This window comes from Protopterus annectens, chromosome 3.part1 (genome assembly GCF_019279795.1).
Source record: "Protopterus annectens isolate FY-2018-M chromosome 3.part1, PAN1.0, whole genome shotgun sequence".
Classification (NCBI taxonomy): Eukaryota; Metazoa; Chordata; order Ceratodontiformes; family Protopteridae; genus Protopterus; species Protopterus annectens.
In genome coordinates this window covers 1,032,286,544-1,032,313,381 of record NC_056732.1, presented here as the reverse complement: position 1 = coordinate 1,032,313,381, position 26,838 = coordinate 1,032,286,544, and the positions used below count along the sequence as shown (strand labels likewise).

Below are 26,838 nucleotides of genomic sequence, written 5' to 3'. Positions count from 1 at the left end.
CCAAGAGACTTTGCCCTCCAGGGTCAGGACAAGTCTGCTTCCAGCCCATTGGCTTTCCAGATGGTAGCGAGGACCTTCTCCAGGACTGGAGCTACATTTCCTGCCCCTCCGGATCCATCCCTGCCCCTCTCTGCCTTGGGTGGCGAGACCTCACATCCTGTCCAGGGTCAGCCCTTTCATTCTACCCTTCAAGGGGTTTCTTCCCTGCACAGGGTCCCCTCATCTTCCGAGTCCTTCTTGGTGCCCCCAACGGAGGAGGTACCTCATAAGAAAAAGTGCAAGAGGAAGGCACTTGGATTCACTCTCTGAGTCCTTCACTGAGGACATGGACCTTGATGAAGGAGATGGGTCCCCCAGTTCTCCGTGGACAATGTCTGCTTTGGGGACATCCTTGAGATCTTGAAGCAGAAGAGTGGATGGTCTCCTCAGCCCCCATTTTCGGAGGAGTCCATGTTTCTGAAGGCATTCAGGATGGGCCTATTTATTTTTAAGTGTCCCCCCCTGCAAATGAGTTGGTCGATCTTATCACCAGCAGGGCCTAGAAGTAGCCTGACACTGTGGAGCCAGTTCCCATGGGAGCCGATAAATTCCTTAGCCTCCCCCTGTGGACCATCCCTTCTGGAGCAAAGGAGTTCTGGCCAATATCGTCATGGTTGTCGCTGCTACCAAGAAGGAGGTGGCAGAGCAGAGCTCCACACTCCACCCCCCCCAAACAAGGAGTCCCGGGTGATGGACCAGCATTGGAAGTGTGTCTGTGCCTCAGCTACCTTTGGACTCAGGGCAGTTAATTACTTGACACATTTTACCTGCCTCCAAAGGGACTTGGTCAAAGAACTCACCACTTCCCTTACAGAGTTATTGCGGGTGGAGGACCTCAAGAAGGTGTCTCCCAAGCTTCCTACTCTGAAATCCCTTGCTAATTCCTTGATGAGGTTAATTTCCAATGTTGCGGAAGCTACCTCTCGAGCGACAGGTACCGGCATAGCTATAAGGTGGCATGCTTGGTTACGACTATGCAGGTTTGCAGAACCCTTCAAAGCATCTTTTACCAACACCCCCTTTGATGGGTCTACCCTCTTTGGACCTGCCGTGAAAGACACTTTAACCTGTAGTGAGCAGGAAGGGAAGACTTTGTCAGCGGTCAGGATCAAGCTTTCTACTCCTCAGAGGTCTTTCTCCCGGACCCAGTGAGGAACTAGGAAGATGTGGTTTCGGAAGTCACAGTCTTTCTTCCAGGATGCTCCTGATGATTCCCCTTCCAAATGCAGGGGGGAGAGGATTCAGTGGCAGACATCTCCCTAGAGGCAGGGGGGGACCGCAAAATCATGGCTCCAGGCAACCTTTCTCTGAGCAGCCCTTTCAGCAGTTCTGAGGCATTTGCCCGACTGCTCTACCTTGGAGGCAGTCGGTCGTATTTCCCTTCACCCACCATCCTGGTCAAACATTACCTCCAATTAGTGGGTGTTAAACAATGTTTCCTGGGGTTATTTCATTCCCTTTTCAGAACCCCCTCCTATACGAAGATACTTCCCTGATGTTCCACCCCCATCAGAGGAAATTGGCCTTTAAGGAAGTTCAACAACTTTTTCAAAAAAGAGCCATCCAGGAGGTCCCAGCAGGGCAAAGAATATTCGGAACATAGTCTCACTTCTTTTTAGTGCCAGAAAAGACCGGGGGCCTGAGTCCTATTTTGGACCCCAGCGAGTTGAATCCATCCATCCAAACAGTCCACATTCCGGATGGTCACTGTTAAGTCCATTCTGCGTCTCTTAGGCAAAGACGACTGGATGTGCTCCATAGATCTCCAGGTCACTTACTATCACATTAAGATAGACAGGCACTCCAGGAGACATCTTTGCTTCTGGTTAGGGGCTAATCATTACCAGTTCAGAGCCCTACCCTTTGGACTCATCACAGCCCCCTACTAGATCTCGGGGGTCTGCATGGATGTCTGGTATTTCCATACCTCGACAATTGGCTTCTCATGGCACCCTCGAGTCAACAACTGTCACAAGCCATCCATTAAGTTGTTCTCCTTTTCTTACTGTCAATCTTTCGAAATTGAATCTGGTCCTCATGCAAAAGTTGGAGTTCATAGGAGTCCAGCTCAACTCCTTTTCAGAAATTGCAACATTGCCTGTACGCAGAGTTCAGCTAATCTGGGAACAGGTCATGCAAATCTTAGATCTTTCGCATACCCCAGTTCACTTGATTCTTCAGACCCTAGCATCCATGGCTTCTTCTCCTAGCAAGGTATCACTTGTGGGTTTTACATTGGACCCTGGCAAGTCCAGTGGTCTGCTCTGTCTCAACCCATGTCCATAAAACTGATGCCTGTGTGCAGATGGCACCTTCTTTGTTGGCTTCAATCTCGGAATCTCATACTAGGCAGGCCCTTTTCTGTCCCTCCGCCCAAGGCCACGGTGACCATGGACACTTATCTATTGGGGTAAAGGGGGGCATTTCCAGGGGAGAACTGTCCAAGGCACGTGGTCCCCTTTAGAGACCAAATTGCACATAAACGTCCTAGAGATGAGGGCAGTTCTAATGTTGCAAGCTTTTCAAGACTGCCTCCCCCTGGGGACGATTGCAATTCAGACAGACAACATGGCAGTGGTCTGGTATGTCAACAAATGAGGGAACACGATCTTATCCATTATGCAGAGAGGCCATGCGAGTGTGAGAATGGACAATAACCTCCGGGTGCTTTCTTTTTGCAGTGCATATACTTGGGAAACTTCAATGTGTTGGCCGACAAACTGAGCAGATCCATCTTGAGTACTCACTAATGGTCCCTCAATCCCACCATGGCAAAACAGATTTATGACTGCTGGAGTCAGCCGTGCTGTGACCTATTTGCCTCCCCAACTAACCACAAATGCAGCATGCACTTCTCCCTGATCCCCTCACCGTGGGAGTCACAGAGGGCCCTAGTCCACTATTGCCCTCCAGGTCTCCTTTATGCTTATTCTGCTGTTCCTCTTATTCCCAAGGTTTTGCAGAAAGTGCAATGCCTGAGAAAATACCTGATCCTCATTGCCCCTTTCTGGCCTTATCAACAGAGGTTCCCCTTCATCAGATCTCATCTAAAGTATCCTCCCTGGGTACTGGATCCTCTTCAGGATCTAATCTCCCATCCTGTGGGGCTTCCTCTTCCAAATCATCTGACCCTTCATCTAACCGCATGGTTTCTCCAATTTTAGTGATCTTGAAACACTCCAGGTTGATGTCCATCATCAGGCATATCATCCTACCCTCCCATAAACCCTCCACTAGAGGTTTATAGTAGTAAATGGAAAAGGTTTTCTATCTGGGCTAAGAGTAGGAACCTGGAACAATTTTCTGTCTCTGTTTCAGATATCCTTTTGTTCTTGTCCGCACTTTTCCAGGCAGTGGCAAGTTTCTCTACTATTAAGGTCCATTTAGCAGCGATTTCTAATTTTCATGAAAACAGTGAGCCTACGTTCTCTTTCAGACTTTGCAAAGCATTCATGAAGGAAGTTTTCCTTCTAAGATCACTCATTAAGGATCCCTTGCCTCCTTGGGACTTAACCTTAGTGCTGCAATCATTGACTAAGAGTCCTTTTGAACCTGCCATTTTGTGTGATTTCAAATTCTTGTCATGGAAAACAGCCTTCCTGTTTGTCATAACTTTGGCTAGGAGAGTTTCCAAATTGCAAACTCTTTCCATTGCTCCTCTATATGATCTTTCACAAGGACAGAGCATCTCTTAGGACAAATCCCTCTTTTTTGCCCAAGGTTGCCTCTGAATTTAATCTAAACCAATGTATCCAATTGCCAGTGTTCTTTCCTAATTATTCCAATAAAGGAGTGTACATTCTACATACTTTGGACATACACAGGCAATTATGTTTTTATCTATATAGGGCCAAAGGGTTTTGCAAATCAGATCAGCTCTTTGTGGCTTTTTCCCTGAACAGATGTGGCATCCCAATTTCAAAGGTGACTATTTCTAAATGGATCTCTAGCTGCATTTCTACAGTCTGAAACAATAGGCATCTTGAGGTTCCAGGAGGAATCAGGGCTCATTCTACTAGGTCTGTGGCTACTTCCTCAGTGTTCATGACCAAACTCTCTATTGATGATGTGTGTGCTGCTGCCGCTGGGTCTAATGCTCACACCTTTATATCTCATTACAAGCTGGATTTGGTTTCCAGGAGCAGGGCTTCCTTTGGTTCCACAGTGCTCCTGCATGTCCTTCCTTGAGGCCTCCTAGGATGTTTGGTAGCTGGGGACTCTGACCCATCTGTGAGGAATAATGACATGGATAACATCAAAAAGAGAGTTATGTACTTACCATAACTTGGCATCTGTGCTATCTTATTTCATTTTTCCTCACATTTTCCTCCTGCCACTCTCCTTCCCTGATGGAGTTTCTGAGGAAGTTGGTAAGTTGTGGTTAGGACTTTCTCCTTTTTATTTTTGATGCTAAGCTTTGTTAGCAAACTCGATCTGAGTGTTAGAGGGCAGCAGGGGATGATGGGAGAGGGAGGAGCTTGAGCCTTGGATCTGTCTATGCTAAGTTGCTGGCTCAGATTTTATGTCAGATCAAAGACCATTCTGTGAAGAATAAATGACATAGGATAACACAGATGCCAAGTTATGCTAAGTACATAACTCTTTTTATGACATAAGCAATCATACATTTATATAAAAGAAAACAAACCATATTGATATGTTTTCAGCTGCAGATGTTATATATCACTTATAATGTATCTAGCCATTGTCATCAAACATTACAAAGCTCATTTATTTCCTGCCTTCCCTAAAACCTCATTCTTCCTAAACTTTATTGTGCATGTATTGTTTCCACAATTCCCATTTTTTCTATGCAATTTGCTCCTACCCTTTTCTAAACATCCCACTTACAGTTGTTTTTATCTCTGTTACTATTTTCAGTATTTCTAGTACAGTTGATTTAGACTTTGATTTCTCTGTTCTAGTAATTGCTTTTCTGGCAGCCACTGCAATTAAATTCAGCAAGGCCTGTGTCTAGGCAATTCCAATTCTGTATCATTGTTGAAAAAAATGTCCTTAGTTACACCAATTTGATCACCCATTATTTTTAGAGTAGTCAGCAGGGAATTTTTAAAGTTAGTCAACTCATTGCACTCCCAAAACTTATTATTCCAATTAACTCTTTCTTCCCCATCACACCTCCAACATGTGCAGTCTACCTAAGGAAAATTTCTTTGAAGTTTACTAGTGGTATAAAAATGCCTATGCAAACACTTCCAAGCAAAGATACTAAATCTTCTAGTTTTTTGCATATTTGGGAGCTACACATATATTCCCATTCTTTCTCTGTGAATTGCTTATGCAATCTCTCTGTCTTCCTAGTCCTTTCTAACCTCCTCTGATTGATTCCTGCAGTTATCATGCATTATTTTATTTGCCCTACTAATTATCCCTTTTTAACAGCAGCTTCTTTTCTAGATTCTACTAAAAACTCTACCAGTGTTGGCCTTTCACTTAGGATCCCCCTGTTTATTTCTTTCTCTTTACCTGTAATCTGATAGCAATTCTTGAAAAAAAATCTTTATTGAATTATCACTTGAGACATAGGCAAACTTACATTTATATAAAAGCAATCAAATCGTATTAAGTTTACAAGCATTATACATCACATATATTGTTATATATCATATAATCTAAGCAATATTATATAAATTATTCAGTGACTGATGGTGATTTTACACCAAGAACTTCAGATTTGACTACTGAATCAAGTTTCCACATTTAAAAACGGTGCCAAACAAATCACATGTTCAAAACAACCAATCCCCAGCCACCTTCACTTAGTCAATATTCAAAGAAATTTAAAGAAACAACGCAACTAAAAACTAAAACCATAATAATTTAAATGTATATACATAACTATATATATATATATATATATATATATATATATATATATATATATATATATATATATATTGCTGTATGTGCTGGACCCTGTTGAAATGAATGACTTCTGTGGCAGCTACAAAGTACTATTAGGGTGCAGAGAATCTGTATGGCAGATCAGGCTTAACACTGATAAATTTCCTGGTCTGAACGAGACTGTGAATATAAAATGTTTTCGCTAGCACATAGTTTATAAAACGTTAAAGAAACAACTCTTGATGTATATAGTTTTGTATATTCATTTAAATTCTTATGGTTTTAGTTTTTTAATTGTGTTGTTTCTATAAATTTCTATGAATATTGACTAATTGAAGGTGTCTGGGGATTGGTTGTTTTGAAAACGTGATTTGTTTGGTACTGGTTTTAAATGCAGAAACGTGATTCAGTACTCAAATCTAAAGAAGTTGTTGGTGTAAAATAAAAGAATGAAAGCACTCATTTACAGTACAGTTGAATCCTTAATGTGCTGTTTTATAGAACACTTTTTTCCTGTTCCTTGTTTTGTTGGTTCTAAGCCACTTTTTGCTTTGGCATTCCCTGTTGAAAACTGATTATTTCTCCCAGAATTTTTTAAGCTCCATTATAGCAGTTTTAGTTGGACTATAGATACATGCCAGTGTACTCCTCCTCCATTGCCACTATCCCGTTAGTACTACATGTCTACCATAATCTTTGTTTCCCTCTTCTATCACTGTTGGACCTCCTCTTGCAGTTAATATAAGTACTCCCATTTTACTTTGTCCCAGATATTCCACTGAATAACCATCCTTGAAATCCTTTTTATATTAAATTCACATGCTTAGTTCTTTTGAAATGTGTCTCCTGTAGCATAGCTATTTGCAGTCTGCTTTTTTAAATGTAGTTCGCTACTCTTTTTTGTTTATACATCTCTGAGATCATTCACAGTTAAAGATAATACAGGAAGTGTCATTATGCTAAGAAAATATTATTCCCACCTGTTTTATATAGCAACTTTTTAATGTCTAGCTTCAGCTTTTGTGTTACATACATACACTAATGTCTGGCAGGTTGAACTTTTAAACAGTTGTTTCTTAACATATTAATTTGAGCCTGTGTTACATCTTCTAAAATGTTTTGTTTTAATGAAAACCCTTAAACAAAAACAACACAGACATAACACCCCAAAACCTATTAACTTAATACTAGCACACAAAGCTATGTACAGCTTCTTCAAATAATGAAGTTTAACTCCCTTAATGGGAACTATTATACCTCATTGACAGCCACACTCACAAGCTTGAATTAATCTATAATGAAGGTTATCCATGCTAAGATGCATGATACAACCCGTGCTTCTACTTCCACTAAGTGCTGTCTGTTTTTGTGTTACCTTTATTACTCTCCCACATGAAAGCAATTTGGATGCTTTCAGAAAACAGTGTCGCCTAGCCATTAAATGAAATATTCTGTTCTTATTGCCTCCTTATCAGATTGTCTTCATAGAGACATGAGAAGCAGATACACAGTTGCCTTCCACTATGCTTACTGCACTGTAAACATTTATGTTTTAGAGGGAAATTTTTCATTATAGTCAGTGTTCTTTTATTTATTTGCTTCCCCTTAAAAAGTCATTCCCCTATGCAGAAATAAAAAAAAAATAACAGTTTTACTTAAATCATATCAAAAGATAAAATAAGCTCAGGAACAACCACTGGCAGTTGACTGTAGTCAGCATACAAAAGTCTCGTCAGACCAAATAGAGGCAGTATATAATATCCACACAAGTAGGCAACTGCTGAGACTTATAACAAGCTTTTAAAAACCTTTTATTTGATAACAAAAATTAGGTAAGCGCTTTCACCAAAGTGGCTTCTTCAGACCTCAAAAATACAGATTAAGTTAGCAAACGGCTTATATATATATATATATATATATATATATATATATATATATATATGTAAAACTCTTTCAATTAATGACATCATAATTAACTATTAAACTGATTCAACAATTAACTAATGAAATTGTGAACTTCACAGACAAAAATGTTTTCATTAGTACATATTGACTGAAAAATGAATATACATATAATTATACCAAGTTAATATTTTAAAAAGCACATATATGTATAAATATATATATAAATACATAGAATCTGTATTCAAGTAATAGCACAATGATAAAATCTATCATTAAAAGTGAAAATAAAAGTATATAAAAGATAACAAATATATATGAATTACTTAAAAATAAACCTCCTATTTTTGAGAACTGGTTTAATGGGAATATTTTCATTTAAACCTGGATGTATATGTGCTTGGAATCTAATGATCCAGTTTGTTTAATTTCTTTTAGTGAAATTTCTAACGTCTCCACCTCTCAAACTGGGTAAATTGACATGTATAACCATGAACTTAAACAAATGTAAATCATCAGTGTCTATAATATGTTTTGAAAGAGCATTAATATTCAGTTTAATATGTATTTGATACAAGTGCTCCCTCACCCTGTCTCTGAGTCTTCTATCGGTTTTTCCGACATAAAAGGCAGGGCAGGAGGAGCAGAGGGCAAGATACACTACATGTTCAGTATTACAATCAGCTGTGATATCAAAGCTGTAAAGTTGAGATGTGGTGAGGTGAAAAAAAATATTCGAATCACATATGTAAGGGCAAAAATTACAGTTATTGCAAGATCTAGTCCCTGAATAAGTTTTATGTCCATATGGGGGCTTAATATTAGAGTGACATAAGAGTCTATACAAATTTTTCTTATTTTTAAACAAAAACTGTGGTTGCTCACCTACAATATCTTTGATGGTGAGGGTCAACATTTAATACATTCCAGTGCTTAGATACAATGTCTTTAATCCGATCAAAATCATATGTGTAAAATAATGAGAATTTCTGTGTTGGTAAACTAATGTTGTCGGAGTAGCTGACGGTAGAATATCTAACATTCCCTTCCTCTGAAAAATATGGACACGCTCTATCAGGCCTAATATTCTCTATACTCTGAAAGCCAGTAAAGATTTCATCGGCTTTATACTTCCTTGCGAGCAACCAATCATTAAGGCCAGCTAATTCTCTTTCAAAATTATTCTGTAGTGGCTTCAATCTAGAGGCTCTAATTGCTTGGCCTTTAACAATGTTATTAAAAGTGTATGTAGGGTGCATGCTTTCTCTATGTAACAATGTATTCTTGTAGCATGACTTCCTGTAAACGCCTGTATTTAATTTACCATTACTAAGCCGTTCAATGAAAACATCTAGGAAGGGAATGCTAATAGGTGATGCTGTTATAGTAAATTTCAAGAAATCTGTAAGAGAATTAACTTCCTCAAAGAACCAGTTTAACTCAATCTCACTGCCTGTCCACAGAAAAAAACAAATCATCTACAAATCGCCTGTAGAATATAACAGAATTCCTATAGCTAGGTAGGGAAAATAGTCTTTCCCTTTCCCACATGGCCATGACTAGGTTGGCGTAGCTATTGGCACAAGAAGTGCCCATAGCTACGCCGTCCCTCTGGAGGAATAATTCATTATCAAAGAGAAAAATATTATTCTCTAACAGCAAACAAATGAGATCTATTTTAGTATCAAGGAAATCAGTATAATTGGTTAAGTAATGATGAATACTCGCTATGCCTTGCTGATTAGGAATGATGGTAAAAAGAGATTTGACATCCATGGTAACTAAAAGGTAGGGGAGATTATCTGGTATATTAGCTGTATCTTTGTAGAGATCAAGCAAAAATTGTTTAGTATCTCTAAGGATGATTGAATTCGAGCTGACCACGGGTCTTAACATCTTCTCTACATATACTGACAAGGGTTTAGTGACCCAACCTCTACCGGCCACTATCGGTCTCATCGGTGGATGTATAGGGTCTTTATGTATTTTCGGTAACCCTTGGATAGTGGGAGTTAATGGGAACTCAACCCATAAATAATCAAACATTTCTGTTGTAATAGTCCCGCTTCTATGCAAATCATCCAGGGTACTATGTACCTTGGAAATATGTTCATGAACTTCTTATTCCCTAATAGGCAGATAAAATGTGGTGTCACTCAACATTTGTCTCATGTAATGATTATAATCTTTCATGTCTAAGACCACTACTGGGCCGCCTTTATCAGTTGGTCTTATTGAAATATTTCTATCACTCTTAAGATTATCTAAAGCTTTTTTCTGCTGAAAAGATAAATTATGTCTCTTTACATTTATATGTGTGTCCTTGTAGATGGTGTAAATATCATCTTCTACTATCTTACAGAATGCATCTACTAAAGGATGTAAAATGGGAACAAAAGTACTAGGTTTACGTAATTGTGATGAATGAGTATTACTAGCTTCGTTATCAAACAGCAATTTTAGTTGAATATTCCGAGCAAATAATTTAATATCTAATATAGTATCTGAAATGTTACTGGTTGTAGTCGGTATGAAGGAGAGCCCCTTATTCAGGACTTCTAGCTCATACTTGTCCAAGGGTCTGTGTGAAAGATTCCACACTAGGTTGTTGTTATCTTTTCCCACATTTTCTTCAAGGTGGGTCCCTTCAACTCTCCCACTGGAGCTTTTCTTTTTTGCCTTCCCCTGCTCATTGAGCGACTTCTTCCCCTCATATGCATATTTGTGATTGGGAAAGGGGTGGGGGTATAAGGCATCACTGCTATAGGCAATGATTTTCCTATGAACAACAGGTTCAGTAACATTGATGGAAGTAGAGGGCACAGTATGATTCTGGTTAGGCTCAATAGCGTGTTCAACATTATCTACTCTATTTCCATCACAATGTAAAATAACATGATTAGAGTTATTAACATCAACATTTGTTGCTGTAACTGTATTCTCATTCTCTACGGTTACATTCAATCTCACATTCTCATGGCTGTCATTACTTGAAACACTGCTACTATTATTAACATCTCCATTACCATTCACTGCAGTAACATTGCCTAAAACGTTTACACTGTTTAGTAGAATTAGTGCCTATAGAATTCAGTACAGATGCATGCGATAGACCATTGCTGTGACTACTAATACTTGGTCTGTTATTAGCATTATTTCTCGGCCAAGTAAAGACCTGGCCGTGAGAAAAGTCATAAATGTCCCTTTGAAGCTTATGCTTCTTCTATTCTAAAAGGCGTCTCTCAAACAGAGAAACGCTGTCCAAAAGACGTTCCATAAGTGGTTCAACAAGAGTATCTGAAAAACATACATACAAGTCAGTTTGTTGTTTTTGAATCAGGTCTATCAATTTTGTTTCTTCAGGGGCAAAAAACTCATTAAGGAGAGACATGTAATTAATGCTCACCTCCATATTGAGTTGTTGCCAACGGTATAGCAGTTCCGGATAAGCATCACCTGTAGTGGACATCTTTAATACTCTAAGTCCTCTTGGTATTATCCTCCTCTTTATACATGCCTCAAAATGAAAGCATTGCATTTGAAGACGTTTCAACTTCAGAATGTTGGTCTCAAGTACTGTGAATGCTTCATTTAAGGCATTAAAGTCGATGTTACCTCGTTTCTCTTCACTTCCTATACTGGCTCCATCAAAGGATAGTAACGGGTTGACGTCACCTATAACACAATTCAAAAAGCAAGTGCGGAACGTCTTCTCCTTTTGCGTTTTATCTGGATTATATGGCAGTTCAACTATATTATCAATTTGGTCTGCTATGGTCTCCCGGTGGTGACACAAAGAAAAATGTATCAATATAACGAAAATAACAACTGGCACCACGAGGAAATAAATGTCCTTGGCCACTGAGAAGAAAAATAATATCAAAAGATAAAATAAGCTCAGGAACAACCACTGGCAGTTGACGGTAATCAGCATACAAAAGTCTCTTCAGACCAAGCACAGGCAGTATATAATATCCATACAAGTAGGCGACTGCTGGAGACTTATAACAAGCTTTTAAAAACCTTTTATTTGATAACAAAAATCAGGTAAGCGCTTTCACCAAAGTGGCTTCTTCAGACCTCATAAATACAGATTAAGTTAGCAAACCGCTTATATATATACATATATATATATATATATATATGTAAAACTCTTTCAATTAATGACATCATAATTAACTATTAAACTGATTCAACAATTAACTAATGAAATTGTGAACTTCACAGACAAAAATGTTTTCATTAGTACATATTGACTAAAAACTGAATATACATATAATTATACCAAGTTAATGTTGTAAAAAGCACATGTATGTATAAATATATATAAATACATAGAATCTGTATTCAAGTAATAGCGCAATGATAAAACCTATCATTAAAAGTCAAAATAAAAAATAAAAATATATAACAGATATAAAAAATATATATGAATTACTTAAAAATAAACCTATTTTTGAGAACTGATTTAATGGGAATCTTCTCATTTAAACCTGGCTGTATATGTGCCTGGAATCTAATGTTCCAGTTCGTTTCATTTCTTTCAGTGAAATTTCTAACATCTCCACCTCCCAAACTGGGTAAATTGACATGTATAACCATGAACTTAAACAAATGTGAATCATCAGTGTCTATAATATGTTTTGAAATAGCATTAATATTCAATTTAATACATATTTGATACAAGTGCTCCCTCACCCTGTCTCTGAGTCTTCTGTCGGTTTTTCCAACATAAAAGGTAGGGCAGGAGGAGCAGAGGGCAAGATACACTACATGTTCAGTATTACAATCAGCTGTGATATCAAAGCTGTAAAGTGAGATGTGGTGGGGAGAACAAAAATGGTCAAATTACATATGTAAGGGCAAAAGTTACAGTTACTGCAAGATCTAGTCCCTGAATAATCATGTTCTTTTGCACAGGCTTTCTGCTCTTTTTACATTGCAGTGCCTACATTTCTTAAAACTGAGCAAGAAGAAAAAAGGAGGAGGAAAACATAGATGCATTTGTTTACTTAGTTCATATATATGCTAGCTGTCTTTGTAGGCCATTTTATGCCTAACAAATTTTCTTCTTAAGGGCAAGAATCAAACCCTGTATCTTGTGCCTATGATGTAAACATTTGAACTATTATACCAGCATATCCCCCCAGTATTCATATTACACACAAAAATAACTGAAAAAGCTTTACTTTACAGCATGCAGTATATGTCATGTACAATAAAAATACTGTTAAGAACAAAACTTTGCTTTACTTACAGATAACTCCGTTCCTTCCCCTTCCCCTCTCCTAAATGTTTTTCCAAACATTATTGACATGAAGTAGGGCACATGCTTTGTAGACCTCTGCATGTGTAACAAACTCAAAAAGTCCAATATTTCCAGGTTTTCTTGTTCCGTCATACTTCACAAATGTATTTTTAATGCAATTAATTCTTCATAATCCCACATTTATTCATCAATTTCCACGTTGCTGGTTTTCTTCCTGTTGAATTTCCATCTCCCAAATCCAGTTGCTGGTTCATTTCCCATATACTCCTGGGTCTTCTAGTCAACTCTTGTGCTTTATTCTGTCTCTCAAACATTTTCATTTGAAACATTTGAAAAGTTTTCACTGGCATAGTCTCTATGTGGGCTTTATTATCAGAAGACTTAGAAGCAGAATCCTTTTCTGTTTGAAAGTTCACTTTTTGTTGAACCAACTTTTTGTATATCCTCCGTAATATGTTCTGCATCAAAGAATGATTTGACTTTCCAGGAAAAAAGTATTCTGAAAATAACTGGATACAGCAGCTTGAGTCTCACACCTGCTTCTCAACATTCCCTGATTGCTGGAATAAATGTACTCAATCTGCCTGGTGTACAGTGAGTAATCATTTTCCACAAACACTCTACTGTCTCCCAGTTTTAGTACTTTGCCCTTCTGCCACAGTTTTGTCAGAAAAAAATCTTTATGATGGTAGGATTGCCTCTTTACTATTAAAGGTCTGGGCTACTTTCTCGAGGCCATGTTTGGAGCATACACACAATGTGCCTTTTCAATTAGCAACTCCTGCTGTGGAATACTAGTCCGGTTGCTTATCTGTGCTTTCATAAAATTAATACAGTCTTTTACTTTCAGTTTCACTGGTACAGCAGAAAATCTCAGGCTTTCCCTACTTGCTTGGTCTAATTCCATCATTTTTTGAAGCATCTCTTCTTGAGCAGTCTCATACTCAGCTAGCCCTTTCTTCGTTTCAGCCTCTGATTTTTTGCAGTTTTACCAATTCATCTGAATATCTGTTTAAGCTTCTTCTATTTTTTTCCGGCATTTTGTTTTTTGAGTTGATATACTCCTTTGGGGTCTTGTTTATTTTAATCATCTCTGAGCACATTTGACTATTTTTTCCCATCTAGATTACTGGAAGTCGTGTTTTGCACCAAAGCCAGAGTTTGAACTGTTTTTTTTTTTAATATATTTTTGTGCAGGATTCTTCCCAGCCAGTGTTTTCGCCTCACTGTTTGTGACTGATTTTCTTTCAGGTTCTCTAAATGTCTTTTTTGCTGGCATCCAGGCAGTGCACCTACTAGCCAGTTAACTAAAATATAACAAAAAAGACAAATTCACTGGCTGTCTTTTCTGAGCTTCTGTTTTCACACTGGGAGAACAGAAATTAAGCTACTTAGTGTGCAGCCATCTTGGAAGTCGCAGTTGATTAATGTTGATGTGAAACCCCCAACCCCATGTAAAAATGATAAACTGCCTTGAAAATGACTTCTGCAATTATATGATGTTGAGTCCCATAGTTTTCCCCTTACTTTAGAGCAATCATTATACCCCAACCCCCAGACTTTGCCATTGTCTTCTGAGCTCCTGTTTCAATTGACCTTCCAAGGTGAAACACAGTTTTACTTAGTGATGACTGTAGACAGCTGATGCAACATTAAGTGGTCTTAACTTAAGTGACATTAGTTTGTTTGAAAGCCATGGAGCAAGGTACCTGCTATACATGGTAATTTGCAGAAGGCTTATGTTGCACATAATGCTGTTGCAGGTGTGGTTGGCTGGCCATAGAGCTCCCCTCTGCCCAAGGTGTGTAGCCACAAAGCAGATGCTTGGATACTGTGTTATGTAAGCTTCCACTGAATGAAGCAAGGTTGTGTATTTGGCTTTCTTTACACTTGTTGCCAGTCATTTTATATTCCTGGCTTATCCACTGGGTAAATATGTGCTCTACTACTAGACTAAAAAAAGCTTAAATTTATTTTCAGAGCACATAGTTTTGCCAAGTTGATTAGCTTAATGTAAGTACTTGTGTTTGTGGATTAAGTTTATTTCATAGCAGTACATTTCACTAAGCAAGTTTAATACCAGTTTATATATGTCATAATGTTTTGTTTTATTATATATGTATGCATAAGAAATCTGTGTGTTTTATTACAGATGTACACATAAGAAATATATGTGCTTTGTTTATTGCAAAAAAATCATATTGAAACGTGCTTTTATTGTTGCAGCTGCCAGTCATTCATATTCTGTTTTTATAGATGTATTTTCTGTATGTTTAAAGTCATTTATTCTGCAACTGGTCTCCCTAAAGTATTACCATCACGTTATGTAGTGCTGATGAACAGCTGTTTTGCATTTGTATTTGATACATTTTGCCTTCTCCATTTGTATTATGTCCTTTTTAGCAGAAGGAGAGCACAGCTGATACCAAGCTAACTGGAGTAACTTTGCTGTTTTGCTGCTTGTTGCATGCACACAGGAATGGAAAGTGAACTGTTTTCCCCTTCCCCAGCGTCGTTGAGCCTCTCCCAAGACACCAGCATCCTGCTTATTGTCACTAATTATAATTCTTTGAAAGATCTATATAAATATGCAAATATATTTATATGATATTCATAATATGCATTGCAATATGTGTATACTTTTTTGTAATAGTCAGCAGTTTAATGGCATCTGGTATTGAAGGGAAGATGACCTTTGAAGAGCGGAATCTTTTACTTAAATTATACTCCAAAATGCAGAACTTGTACTGTGTAACTAAAAGGTGTAACAACCTTGTATCTTTTTTTTTTTTTTTTTGTCTGGGTGATATAAACTTGAGGTGCAGGCACAAGTTACTGGTGGTCAGTAGACTGATCAGGGAGTGGTCAGTGGTGGAAATGACTACTTTGGGTAGCCTGTCCCTTCTTGAGAGGGTGTCCTCTTTCCTTTTTGTCTGTAGTTGCATTTTGCAAATTGATTGATTAGTAATAACACTTTGGAGGGCACAGTGTGTTTCACAGTTTGCTCTTGCTTTATAATTATTCTTTAACATGAATTACATCTTCATGCCTTCAATCCCCACCAGTTTTTGTACTGAAAAGTGAGCTTTTAATGTTTACTGCCTTGCCCTGGTTTTGTATCAGTTTGAGTACATGTTCTGCAGTTTAGCATCTGAAGCCCTGTGTTTTTTTTTTTTTGGTGGAGTGTTTTAAATTACCATTGAAATGATTATTACTTACAGAGTCTATCTGACATTAATAGTACCAGGCTTTTCTTGTTACAGAAATAATCACTGACAGTATAGCTTCTTGAAGTTAGTAATACCAGGCTTTTCTTGTTACAAAAATAATCACTGACAGTATAGCTTCTTGAAATTAGTATTACTGGTCTGTCACCTATTTGAATTGATAATGAACTTTTTTTTTTTCTTCTTCTAGTAACTGGGAAGCTTTAAAAAATCAGCTTTGGGATGTTCTTAAAAAAAAAAAAACATCTGGGCTTTGGTAAATTGGTCATATTAAGATTCCCCAGGATGTCAATATAGAAGCATTATTACTTTAAATTAAATTCATTGTTTCTGTTTTAAGATACCAGAATGCAGAGGTCTAATGCTTATATTTATGTACATAAAGGTTGGTTTAAAAATACATTTTAAACTTTCTCCACATCATTTCTACTTAAAATTTCTGCAGTTTCTGCTATTTTATTCTGTTCATTTTGGCATGGGAAATCTAAAGGTTTTTTTTTCTAGAGTATATTTTTCTCCCTTTCAGTTTTCCTAGTATTTACAGCTTTTCTCTTTTTTTTTCTTTTTCCTCTGTTTTGTTTTTGTTTCTGTCTTCATTGTTTCAGGTATTTCTTTCCCCCTCTGGATCCCCCTCGAGCTGGATCGCGATGGTCCAGTTATGCCCAGCTCCTTCCTCCTCCTCCTCCTCCTCCTCTGATAGAGCAATCTTGTGATGCTGACAGTACAAACCTCCAGTTTCCTCACCCTCGCAGACGATATTCCTCTAGACCTCTTAACCCGTTACCTGAGAATGAAGGGGTCTGAGAAATAAACTGACCTGACAGTTTCGTATGCTTGTAAATGCTTTCATTTCTGCTTAAGCCTTTTCTCTTGCCTTTGTATAGAATACTGACAGAATGCAGGTGACATGATTTAGAAGTCATATCAAAGTCTTCTTCATGTAGAACGTTTAATATGACATGCTTTGAAGTATTTTCTGCAGTACTGAAGAACTTTACTGCCAGTAACCATACATTAAATGATGCCAAAATATGCAAGAATTTTTATTTGTACAAGTTGTATAATAAAGTTACATTTGAAGAAATTGTGCCTGTGTTTTGCTGTTTATATTTAGTCATTTTTTTGTTTTATTACATCCTGGTGATTATTCAAAGTTTCATTTTATACAGAAATCAGCAGTGGCAAAAACTTCAATTTATACACAAGCCAGTAATGGCAAAATGAGGTAAAACAGTTGTGCATCATTCATATCTGGCAACTTTCTTTATTATGATAGAAAGGTATAGGTGTATCAAATATTGTTGTATATGATCATGGGCGTGCATCTAGAAGTGATTCTCCTTGATTTTGTTCTGTTCTTACTAATTACATTTGTTGTAGGTCATTATTCTTTAAGGTAATTTATTTGTTTGTTAACCAAGTAGGTGAACTGGTCCTCAGACTATTTTCAGCCACAAAGACAGGAGGAAATGCATTATACACAGACAGTTTTGAGTAGCTAGTCAAACAGCATGTTTTCTGGGATGTGAGAGGAAAATGTGCTCGGAGAAGAAACATGCTGACAGAGGGAGAGTGTGTAGACTCTACACAGACAATTGGAGGTCAGGATTGAACTTCAGACTTGGGAGCAGTGAACCGTGAAGCTGTGAAGCAGAAATCTTAACCAGTGAACCAAGTTTCTTGACTCAGATTTATCCAGTTTCTTGGTAAATTGTTTTTGCTATTCTTACGTTTTTTGCTTTGATCAGCCTTGATGTTTATTTTAAGGATTACACAGGACTTACAAACTGTAATTAAGCTGGAGACAGATTTCAGTCCTCTAGTCTATTTTCTGTAACATTCTGCTGTCTCCGGAAGAGTCTTGTAGTCTAATGCTGTAGCCATTAGGAGAAGCCTGGCTGTGAAGTGAGTATATGGTGTCATGTTTTGTTTCCTTTTTCACTGTTTAACTGTTGATCGTGTAACTGTGAGTTTTATCAGCTGCCCCCTGGGTCTTGATTGTTAGCTGTATGATATTGTACCACATGTCATTATATAGTGAAATAATAATACTTCATGGCTTACCAGAAATACAGTTGTGGTCATTGGACTCATTCTAAGGATTTTTACCTGAAGAGTTTATTTTGTGTGGAGGAAGATCACAATTCTTCCACTTGCAAAGATTGTACAGGTTAGTTTTTTCCTAGTTGTTTTTTAAACACTGTACAACTTTTTTTTCTAGTTACTTTTGCCCTTGTACTTGCTGACCATCAAACCTCCCACAGTAAGATTCTGGCCGTTCATTCACCCATACTAGAGAATTACTCAAGAACAGTCAGGAATGAGAGCCCCCCCAGAGGAGCTGTCATACAAGCAGCCATGAGGATTGTCTGTGCCTTCGCAAATGTCTTGGCAATGTGAGGGTATTTTGGGTGACTTAACGTAAACCCCTGTTAGTGTACTTTGTCATACACTAGCTAATTAAGGTTACCATAATGTGCCATAATGTGGTGGCTTGGTGAGCTGAAAGTTTACCCCATGATGAGCACTGCCACTCCAAGGGATTGTGGCTATATGCGTTCTGCTCGTCCTACCCCCCCATGGGCATGCTCTCCCCACCCACCCTAGCTCCATCAAGTGCCCGAACAACTAACTCAAGTCAGATCATTTGGACCATAGTCAGGGTTTTATCCCTCCTCATCAGTGAAGCTGGTAATATTGTTTAACTTTTAATAAGGTCATTTCTGTTGGCATATCTACAGTTCAGGTGGCCTAGGTTCAGTTAGTTTGTGGTTTCTGTGGAAACTGGCATGGGATAATGGGAGTGCCTATCCTGGGTGGTAGGGAAGTGATCCAGAGCTGCCCAATCCCACAGTCCCTCAAAGGAGAGTTGGCAGTTTATGGATGGTCCCAGGACAAGTGTTTGGCCACCAAAATGCAATTGAAGTAGCATTCATCACTGGTACACTGGAGTATGCAGTCACAGAGTTGAAGGCATAGTGACCCCTGTGGTGATCTGGGTTGTCCATTGCATGCCCAGGGGAGGTTTTGATGCCTATATTGTATATGCCGTCGTTGTCTGGATGCCGACAAGGACACAGACAAGCCATGGATGGTGACCACTCCAACTGGTTGTCACCCCGGGCAGGGGGGCATACATAGTACCGGAAGAAAACACAGGCTTAGTCACTGTATGACCAACTTTATACACTTTACTAGGAATTTGATGAACCAAAAAAACACAACTCAAGACCACTATAAAGTATTTAGTGCTTTTGTTCATTTAATACAGAACTTCTTCAGAATAGGAATCTTTTCCTGCTCTGTTTCTCTTTTGTTACTATTTATTTGAATATAAATGTATTTAGTTATGCATTAATTCATTGTCTGATTGCCTGAATGAGTGACTTACTGTTTGTGCTGCAGTCTGTCACTTTATTTTGAAATCTGCTGTAGACTGCAGAAGACATACCTGTCTACTATTGTTTGTCCCCCTAGTTGCATAATCAAAATGCAGGGCCACATGACTTGGAATCTCGAAGTACCTGGCAGTTGCTCAGCATACAGGAAATACAAACACAAGTTCCTTAAACTTAATAAATACAACCCCACTGAAGAAACTGAAGTAAAAAATGTACAGCTTTTAGACTCAAAAAGCTCATTTTATATGACAAGCATAATTACTGTAATTTTTTTTTTTTTAGGATAGATACCTTTTCATATGATCTTTATTGAAGGGTTTGCAGTACATACTGCACGGTTTGACCATTCTAATACTTTCACACTATTCTAAACAAGAGAATAATTGACAAATTAAAAGCATTAAATGTCCATCACTGTATAATTTAGTTGGTTAAAAACAGTTCATCAACTTGGTAGAGCAGTCAAGATAGGTAATTGCTAATAGGGTTATGTACTGGGACCACATACTTGTGGACTAAGATACAAGTCTGAAAAATGGGCTGTGGAATAACGAAACATGCTGATGGCTGTAGACTGGATAACATAATTACTTCAGTTGTGGATGGCAAAAACCTTCTATAGTCCACAACAGATTATGTGCAGCTTCATGAGACTTGGCTGAATGGACATAAGTTATGATTACATAGTGTTCATGTCATAAAAAGCCACGGTGGTACAGCGGTAGCATTTTTGCCTCACAGCAAGAGGTTCTCCTGTTCGATTCTCGGCTGGAGTGCCTTCTGTGTGTAGTCTGCATGTCCTCCCCGCGGTCGCGTGGCCTCCGAAAGATTTGTGTGAATGGGCGTGCCTTTGCTGAAGGTTGGGCTGGCAACTCGGCACCATAAAAATCTACTGCCAATCATTAGCGGACCGGAGTTCCGCTGTGGCGACCCCTAACCGGGAAAAGACAAAGTGTTCATGTCATAAAAATTACACCATCCTTAAAGATGTTGGGGGCAGTAGCAAGCAAAAGTTTACATTTTGACCAGTGTACCTACAAAAGTCGGGAAAGCATGTCTGGTGTCCCATCTACTTTTAAAGGGCATATGCAGTTGCTCCATGAAGATCATTGTTTCACTTTTTATATCTCACTGACATAACCCATTATTGAATGCAGTGCTGCACTTTGTATCTTTCAAAGAAGCCACCTAAGTTAACTTGATAAAATAGTTATTTCTTACTAGGCGAATCATAAAGTTGGAAAATTTGAACGGTTAAAAATGGCTTCAGGAGCTGTCACTGTAGTTTCTTTTTAGAGTTTACTAAGAGGTGATCTTCGCCTGGTCTGTAAGGCAATGACTAAACCAGTCCTTTTTAAAAGTCAATTTGGAACACAGCACTGGGGCAACTAACACTAGATCAGGGAACCTAATACTAAAAATAAGTACAAGAAATAGAAGAGCACTTATTTAAAACCTGCCTTCATATGCCCAGCCCTATTGCATTGAGGTTTGAAGGCCTGACTGTAGCCCAGATGATCCATGTTTGACAAGTGTCATGGATGTCTGAGGGATAAGACGGGAGGATGGGCTGGAGCATCTAACTCCCAACTCATTCAAATTTGAAGGAGGGAGGCTACTAGGCCTGTGGTATTACTGACACCTAGTGATGGCAGGATGTATTGCCCACACGTACTGGCCAAATTATCTCCTGCTACATCAAGCAGGATCCTTCCTGCTGAGCCAGAGAGCATGCATTCCTACTCTTCTGACTAGGAAACTGTGGTGAGTTAGCAGGCAGCCTAGGGGGAGTGAAGGGTAAGCCACTTTGAAGTAACAGCAAGGTGACCTACTCCCCACCACCTGACTGTTACCACTGATGAACTGATGGGCTAATCTGGCTTCCAGGACTGAAACAAATATTCTCAAGGGCTGTTACCTATGCTGGGATTGCCCTAGCTCCTGCAGGTAGTGAAGCTCACAGGCAGCAGTTGGAGGTGGGGGAGGCCATCTGTGATATGTACATGGGAAGCAGAAAATATCAACATAGGATTAAGGTAATCAAGTTTCCTGAAAGCCAATAAGTAGCAGGCTTGCATGTATAAAGATATGATTTTTTTTTTTTTAATTTTGAACAGCTGACCAGACATTTTGCTGGTGTACACCACTTTGCAGTAATACTGTAGCATGCATGTGTTTTTTTAGGAAATTCACTTACATTCGTGGGCTAGCCAACTCTGTTTGGCATGACATGTGGGGATACTTTGTGTTCAAGAAACACTCAGATTGGTAGCCAAGAAGTGGACAGAAATCTGAGAGATAGCAAACCCCGTCAAGGGAAATTCCAACATCTAGTAGACAAAAAAGCAAAGGTGGCTAGAGAGAGACTGAGATTTTAGTATTGTCATATTGTCTTTAAAGTTATCATTTTTCCCACAGGTTTAAAAGGTAAATATTCTTAACTGGAGTACAGATTATGAAATTTCCAGGCTCTCACTGTGCAGTAGTAATAAGTCTAATCATTTCCAGTGTATTTCATAAATGTTATAAATGCGCCACAGAATCTTCCATCTATTTCTTCACTTCAGGGTTTTCTGGGGCTGGCTGGCATAGAACCTTTGTCATGAGAATAAGCTGTTTGACCAATATCCAGTAAGGATAACAGAAACTGAGGGAAACATCAGTCACAAATATTATGCTTTTCTGATACCTCTGGTATGGAAAAGTGAGATCGGGTAAACAGTGGCCAAATTGGGGTGTTAGTGGAGTTTTTAGATCCCTCATGGGTAGGTTCATTCTTGACTCTTCTGCCTATTCTCTTAAGTGAGACTGGTGAAGCAGTATGTTTACTGAATGCAAGTTTGTGTTTCTGTTTTCCATAAAGACAAAGACTCCACAATTTACAGGCTTTGCCGAGCACGTCAATAGATGTCACAAGGCTCCCTTAACTTGTGCACTGATACTACATGGTGATCTAAATCTGTTTATCCTGAACCGGTAAGCGTTCCTTCAACACTATACTCCAAAAACAAAGAAAAAATGAAGAACACTAGACTCCACGTATTCCTGAAATGCCAACTACTCGCATACAATGTCCCAGCCACCTGGAATAATGTAAAATGTGTATCGAAACACTCCAACCACCAATAAGTTGAAAAATCTTCATTTACTGTGCCATACGTTAAGCACTTTCACTCACTGGACCGTGAGCTTCATCAGAACAAATTTAAAAACAGTGAATACAGTTTAAATACTCAGTTTGGCACCAAATTAAAATAAATTTAAAGTGACACAACATCAAAAAATTCAGTGCTAAAATAATTGTTTTTTGCCTAATGTCACCTGTAACATGTATTGACATCCAGACATCCTACCAACAAAATAAATAACAATATCAAAAAATATACAAATAAAAATAAATACTGATACATGTAAACTAATGCATTCTGACTGATAACCAGATCAGTCACATATCCCTTACAAATATGTATACTACAATCAAGTAACTTAATTGATATATAAAATACTTTTTAAATAAAATATTGCAACTACCCACAAACCTACAAAAATGTGTCAAAAATGTTTTTGTAAAAAAGATTTGTGAACAACAATGTGTATATAAATCTTCTAATGCATAAACTAATTCATTCCTTAGCCTAAGAAATATATGATTAAAATAATCTAATGTTTTATATTTAATAATGGTTTTATAGTAATGTGGTCGTTAAGCCCCGGGGGTGTCGCTGCGTCGGTGAATAACTGCCACCATACTTCCTTGTAGGCCAAGATTGCTTTAATGTTACCTCCTCTAGGGTCCAAGACAACATTTTCCAAAGTAGCAAATTTAAAGGAATGCTCAGCTCCATATTTCTCTACATGCCTATAAAGAGCATTATTCACATCTTTCCTCCTTATACTATATAGGTGTGCATAAATACGTTTTTTGAAGTTCCTTTCGGTCTTCCCTATGTAGTATCCCAGGCATACCCCACATTTTGCCAAATAAATGACAGATTTCAAATTACAATTGCCTTGTTTAAATGTCAGTCTAGTTCTACTAATGTTACTCAAAATAATTCCTTCGTCCTCATTAATCACCTGACATGGACTGCAGCCACCACATTTAGTTGTATTCTTTTTAACACTATCAATTCCTTTACACCTTGTTCCTCTTTCCAAATATGTCTTAATGTTTCGACCCATCTTACATACAAAACGTGTAGAATAACAAGTGTCTCAACATTTTTATCTTTAAGAAGCATTTCTAAGTCTGTGTGTGCATATAAATTCCCAGCACGTGTTATCTTCACTGCCATTTTGAAGGTGCAGCCAGAGTGTTAACATCTATGCGCATGATAGCAAGTTTATATAGCAAGTTTGTTTATAAGTTAAAAGTTACTTAACTTCATTTACAATATGTTTGTATATAATAAAGCTGCTTGAACAAGAACCCACAACGTTCGCTTGTTTCTTCCTGACCTGGCAAGTGACAACATCTATCACTGACAGTATTAAAAAGACATTGTTTTGCATAGGGGCAGTATACCCTCCCTCCTGGGTGTTCCATAACTTTAGATGCAAGGAAAACCTTTTATAAAATTCATTGACATTACTGATTTTCACTCCTCACTACCTACACATTCCTCCTTTTCTCACAGAAGTCTTTTCATAGGTTCCACAGTTCATAGGTAAGTACTAGAGATTCTACAGACCATGACAACTCTAACCAATGACCCATATTCAAAATGTCCCTCCATCCCCAAGGAGGAAGAATTTAATTTGATGCTGCCTATCCAAATATTTAGATTTTTCTTAAAGGCTGCAAGGTTACTAGTCTGCTGGACATGTAACAGAAACTTCTTCCAGAGGTGGAAGATATAGTGAGATATGAATCTGTCATACCGATGTGAATTATTTATCTGTTCGTGAATGTTTAATTCCTTTAACAGGGTATTTAAGAAAACATTTTTTCCACTAAGAAATTTGAGGTCAAAGCAGGTCATATCTTTCGCATCTATATTACAACATCAAAGCTTTAGTTAATCGAATAACTAAAGCTCGATCTTGTAATATCAACAGCTAAAATTGTCGAACAGCCTATTCAACCAAGGGAAACACTTCCCTTGACCGAATCAAAAAAAAAAAGCTTTACATCCAAAATCAAGTGGGGGGCTGTCCCCCCAGACACACACCCCCAGCTAAATATACCAATTCCGAGATTGCTCCAAATTGGAGAAACGGGCATACTCCACAGAACAGCCAAGGGAAGTGTTTCCCTGGGTTAAATTGGCCGTCCGACAATTTACGATTTCAGTATTACAAGTTCAAGCTTTACTTACTCGATTAAGTAAAGCTTCAGTCTTTTAATATTGAACCTATCTTTCATAGTGTGAATGGCTAACCAGATATGCCTCTAGAGTTACTAATCTTTCCTGATAAAGATATTTAAGGCCACTGATATTTTTAGTTAGGAATCTCTAAGATGTTCATAGTGTTTCACTGTTGCAGTCATGACTGTAGGGTTCTCCCCTGCCGGCAGGCAGCTCTCGGTCGGCCAGAATCCCAAAGTCTGGGTCCAGCGTCGGCTGTTCAACCATGACCCTGACGTCAGAGCGCCAAGAGTATAAAGTTGACAGCCGACGCCATCTTCTCCAGTCTTTCTTGCCGTGCGGTGATAGCAGTTCCAAGTGCCGGTCGGCTGACTCTTGACGAATTTTTTCTGATATTCTTCGGTCCGAAGACTTTCTTCTCCACTCAAAGCTAAGTACCCCGTTGGGGAAACTTTTTTCTTGCTCCACTCCAATGTCAGAAAAAGTTAATAATTGTATTTCATGTGGGAAGCAAATACCTCATAAGGATTTTCATTCTTACTGTATTCCTTGCTTAGGCCCTGACCACAACGTAGCTAGTTGTCGGTTCTGTGCTAGATTCAATCAACGTACAATTAAGCGAAGGTACGATTTTGCTTTTCATTACTTCGGTAGGTGCTTTAACTACAAAATGTCGTCGGATACGGTCCCGACTACCGGAGTTCACAAATGTCGCAAGGATAAAGACAGGCCTCCGAGGTCCAAATCTGATGATAGCGCACAAGCGGAGCCAGCTTCAGGTTCGGCCGTCGTCAGTAAGGCGCTTTTGCAGCCCCTGTCGTCGGCCATTTTAGAACCGACTGCCCAAACGGACTCTCATGAGGAGCCAACCAGGCCTTTGAATATTTCTGTTGCAGGACCTTCGAACAATGCTCCTTCGGATGGGTCCGGAGCCGCTGTGCAGGTACTGGCTTCCGAAGGGGTTTTCAGGCTTACTCAGCTACTAATAAAGGCAAAGCCAAAGACAAAGGCAAAGACTCCTTCTAAATCAAAGACTTCAACACAGGCCTCTTCTGAACCGGCTCCCAAGTCACAGAAACAGTTACTCAAGATGGCGGAGGATTTATTTACTATGATTAGGGGTTCACATCCCCCTCCAGACAAAAGGCCAAGGCAGGATGTTTATTATGATTCCGCTGATCAGGCTTCTGTTTCCTCAGTTTCTTCTTCTGATCAGGAATATTCTTTCCCTCCTTATGAGGATTCTAATGCTGAAGAATCCATTCCTTCAGCTTCTCTCCTGAGGATTTCTCTTTTGGGGAAACTTTGCATGAAATGAGGGAACTTTTCCACTGGGAAGGACAGGAGTATTCGGAATCCAAGAAAAAACTGAGGGATTTTCTTCTTCCCCAACATAGACCCCTGGCTATTCCTCCTGTTTTGGATATTGTGGATGATGCCTTTTCGGAGGCTAACTTAACCCCTGACTCTTTTCCTCCTGCTCCTGTTAAGCCTGATAGATATTACAGGGTTCCTGATTCCCATCAGTTTTTATACAAGAACCCTTCTGCTGACCCTGAAACCATTTCTCAGGGTCCTAAGGGAGTTAAGGCCGCTTCTGTCAAAAATCCCATTCCTACTGAAAAGGATTCTCGATCCTTAGAAAGATGGGGCAAAAAAGTGTACACTTCTGCTACTTTGTCCATTAGGGCTTTAAACTGTCAGTTTCATATGCTTAAATACCAGCAATTTCTCTTGTCTGTCGTAAAACAAAAGCTTACTTTCATTTCTGCTTGTGCAGATGATAAGGAATTACATGACTTATTGCATGCCACTGAACAGGTTGG

At 38.7% G+C, this 26,838-nt stretch overlaps 1 protein-coding gene across 3 annotated transcripts in view; it reads left to right on the top strand.

The window, feature by feature from the left end:
• The window catches only part of SEH1L (SEH1 like nucleoporin), a 644,021-nt gene extending 626,635 nt beyond the window's left edge, over positions 1-17,386 (top strand). The window contains exon 9 of one of the 3 annotated variants that reach the window (XM_044067186.1): positions 16,908-17,386. In XM_044067186.1, coding sequence (XP_043923121.1) covers positions 16,908-17,106 — 199 coding nt within the window. In that variant the 3' untranslated portion in view covers positions 17,107-17,386. Of the gene's footprint in view, positions 1-15,478; positions 16,396-16,907 lie in introns of those variants that run through there. The other 2 variants (XM_044067188.1, XM_044067187.1) reach the window with 2 other exon arrangements.
• Positions 17,387-26,838: the final 9,452 nt, after the last annotated feature.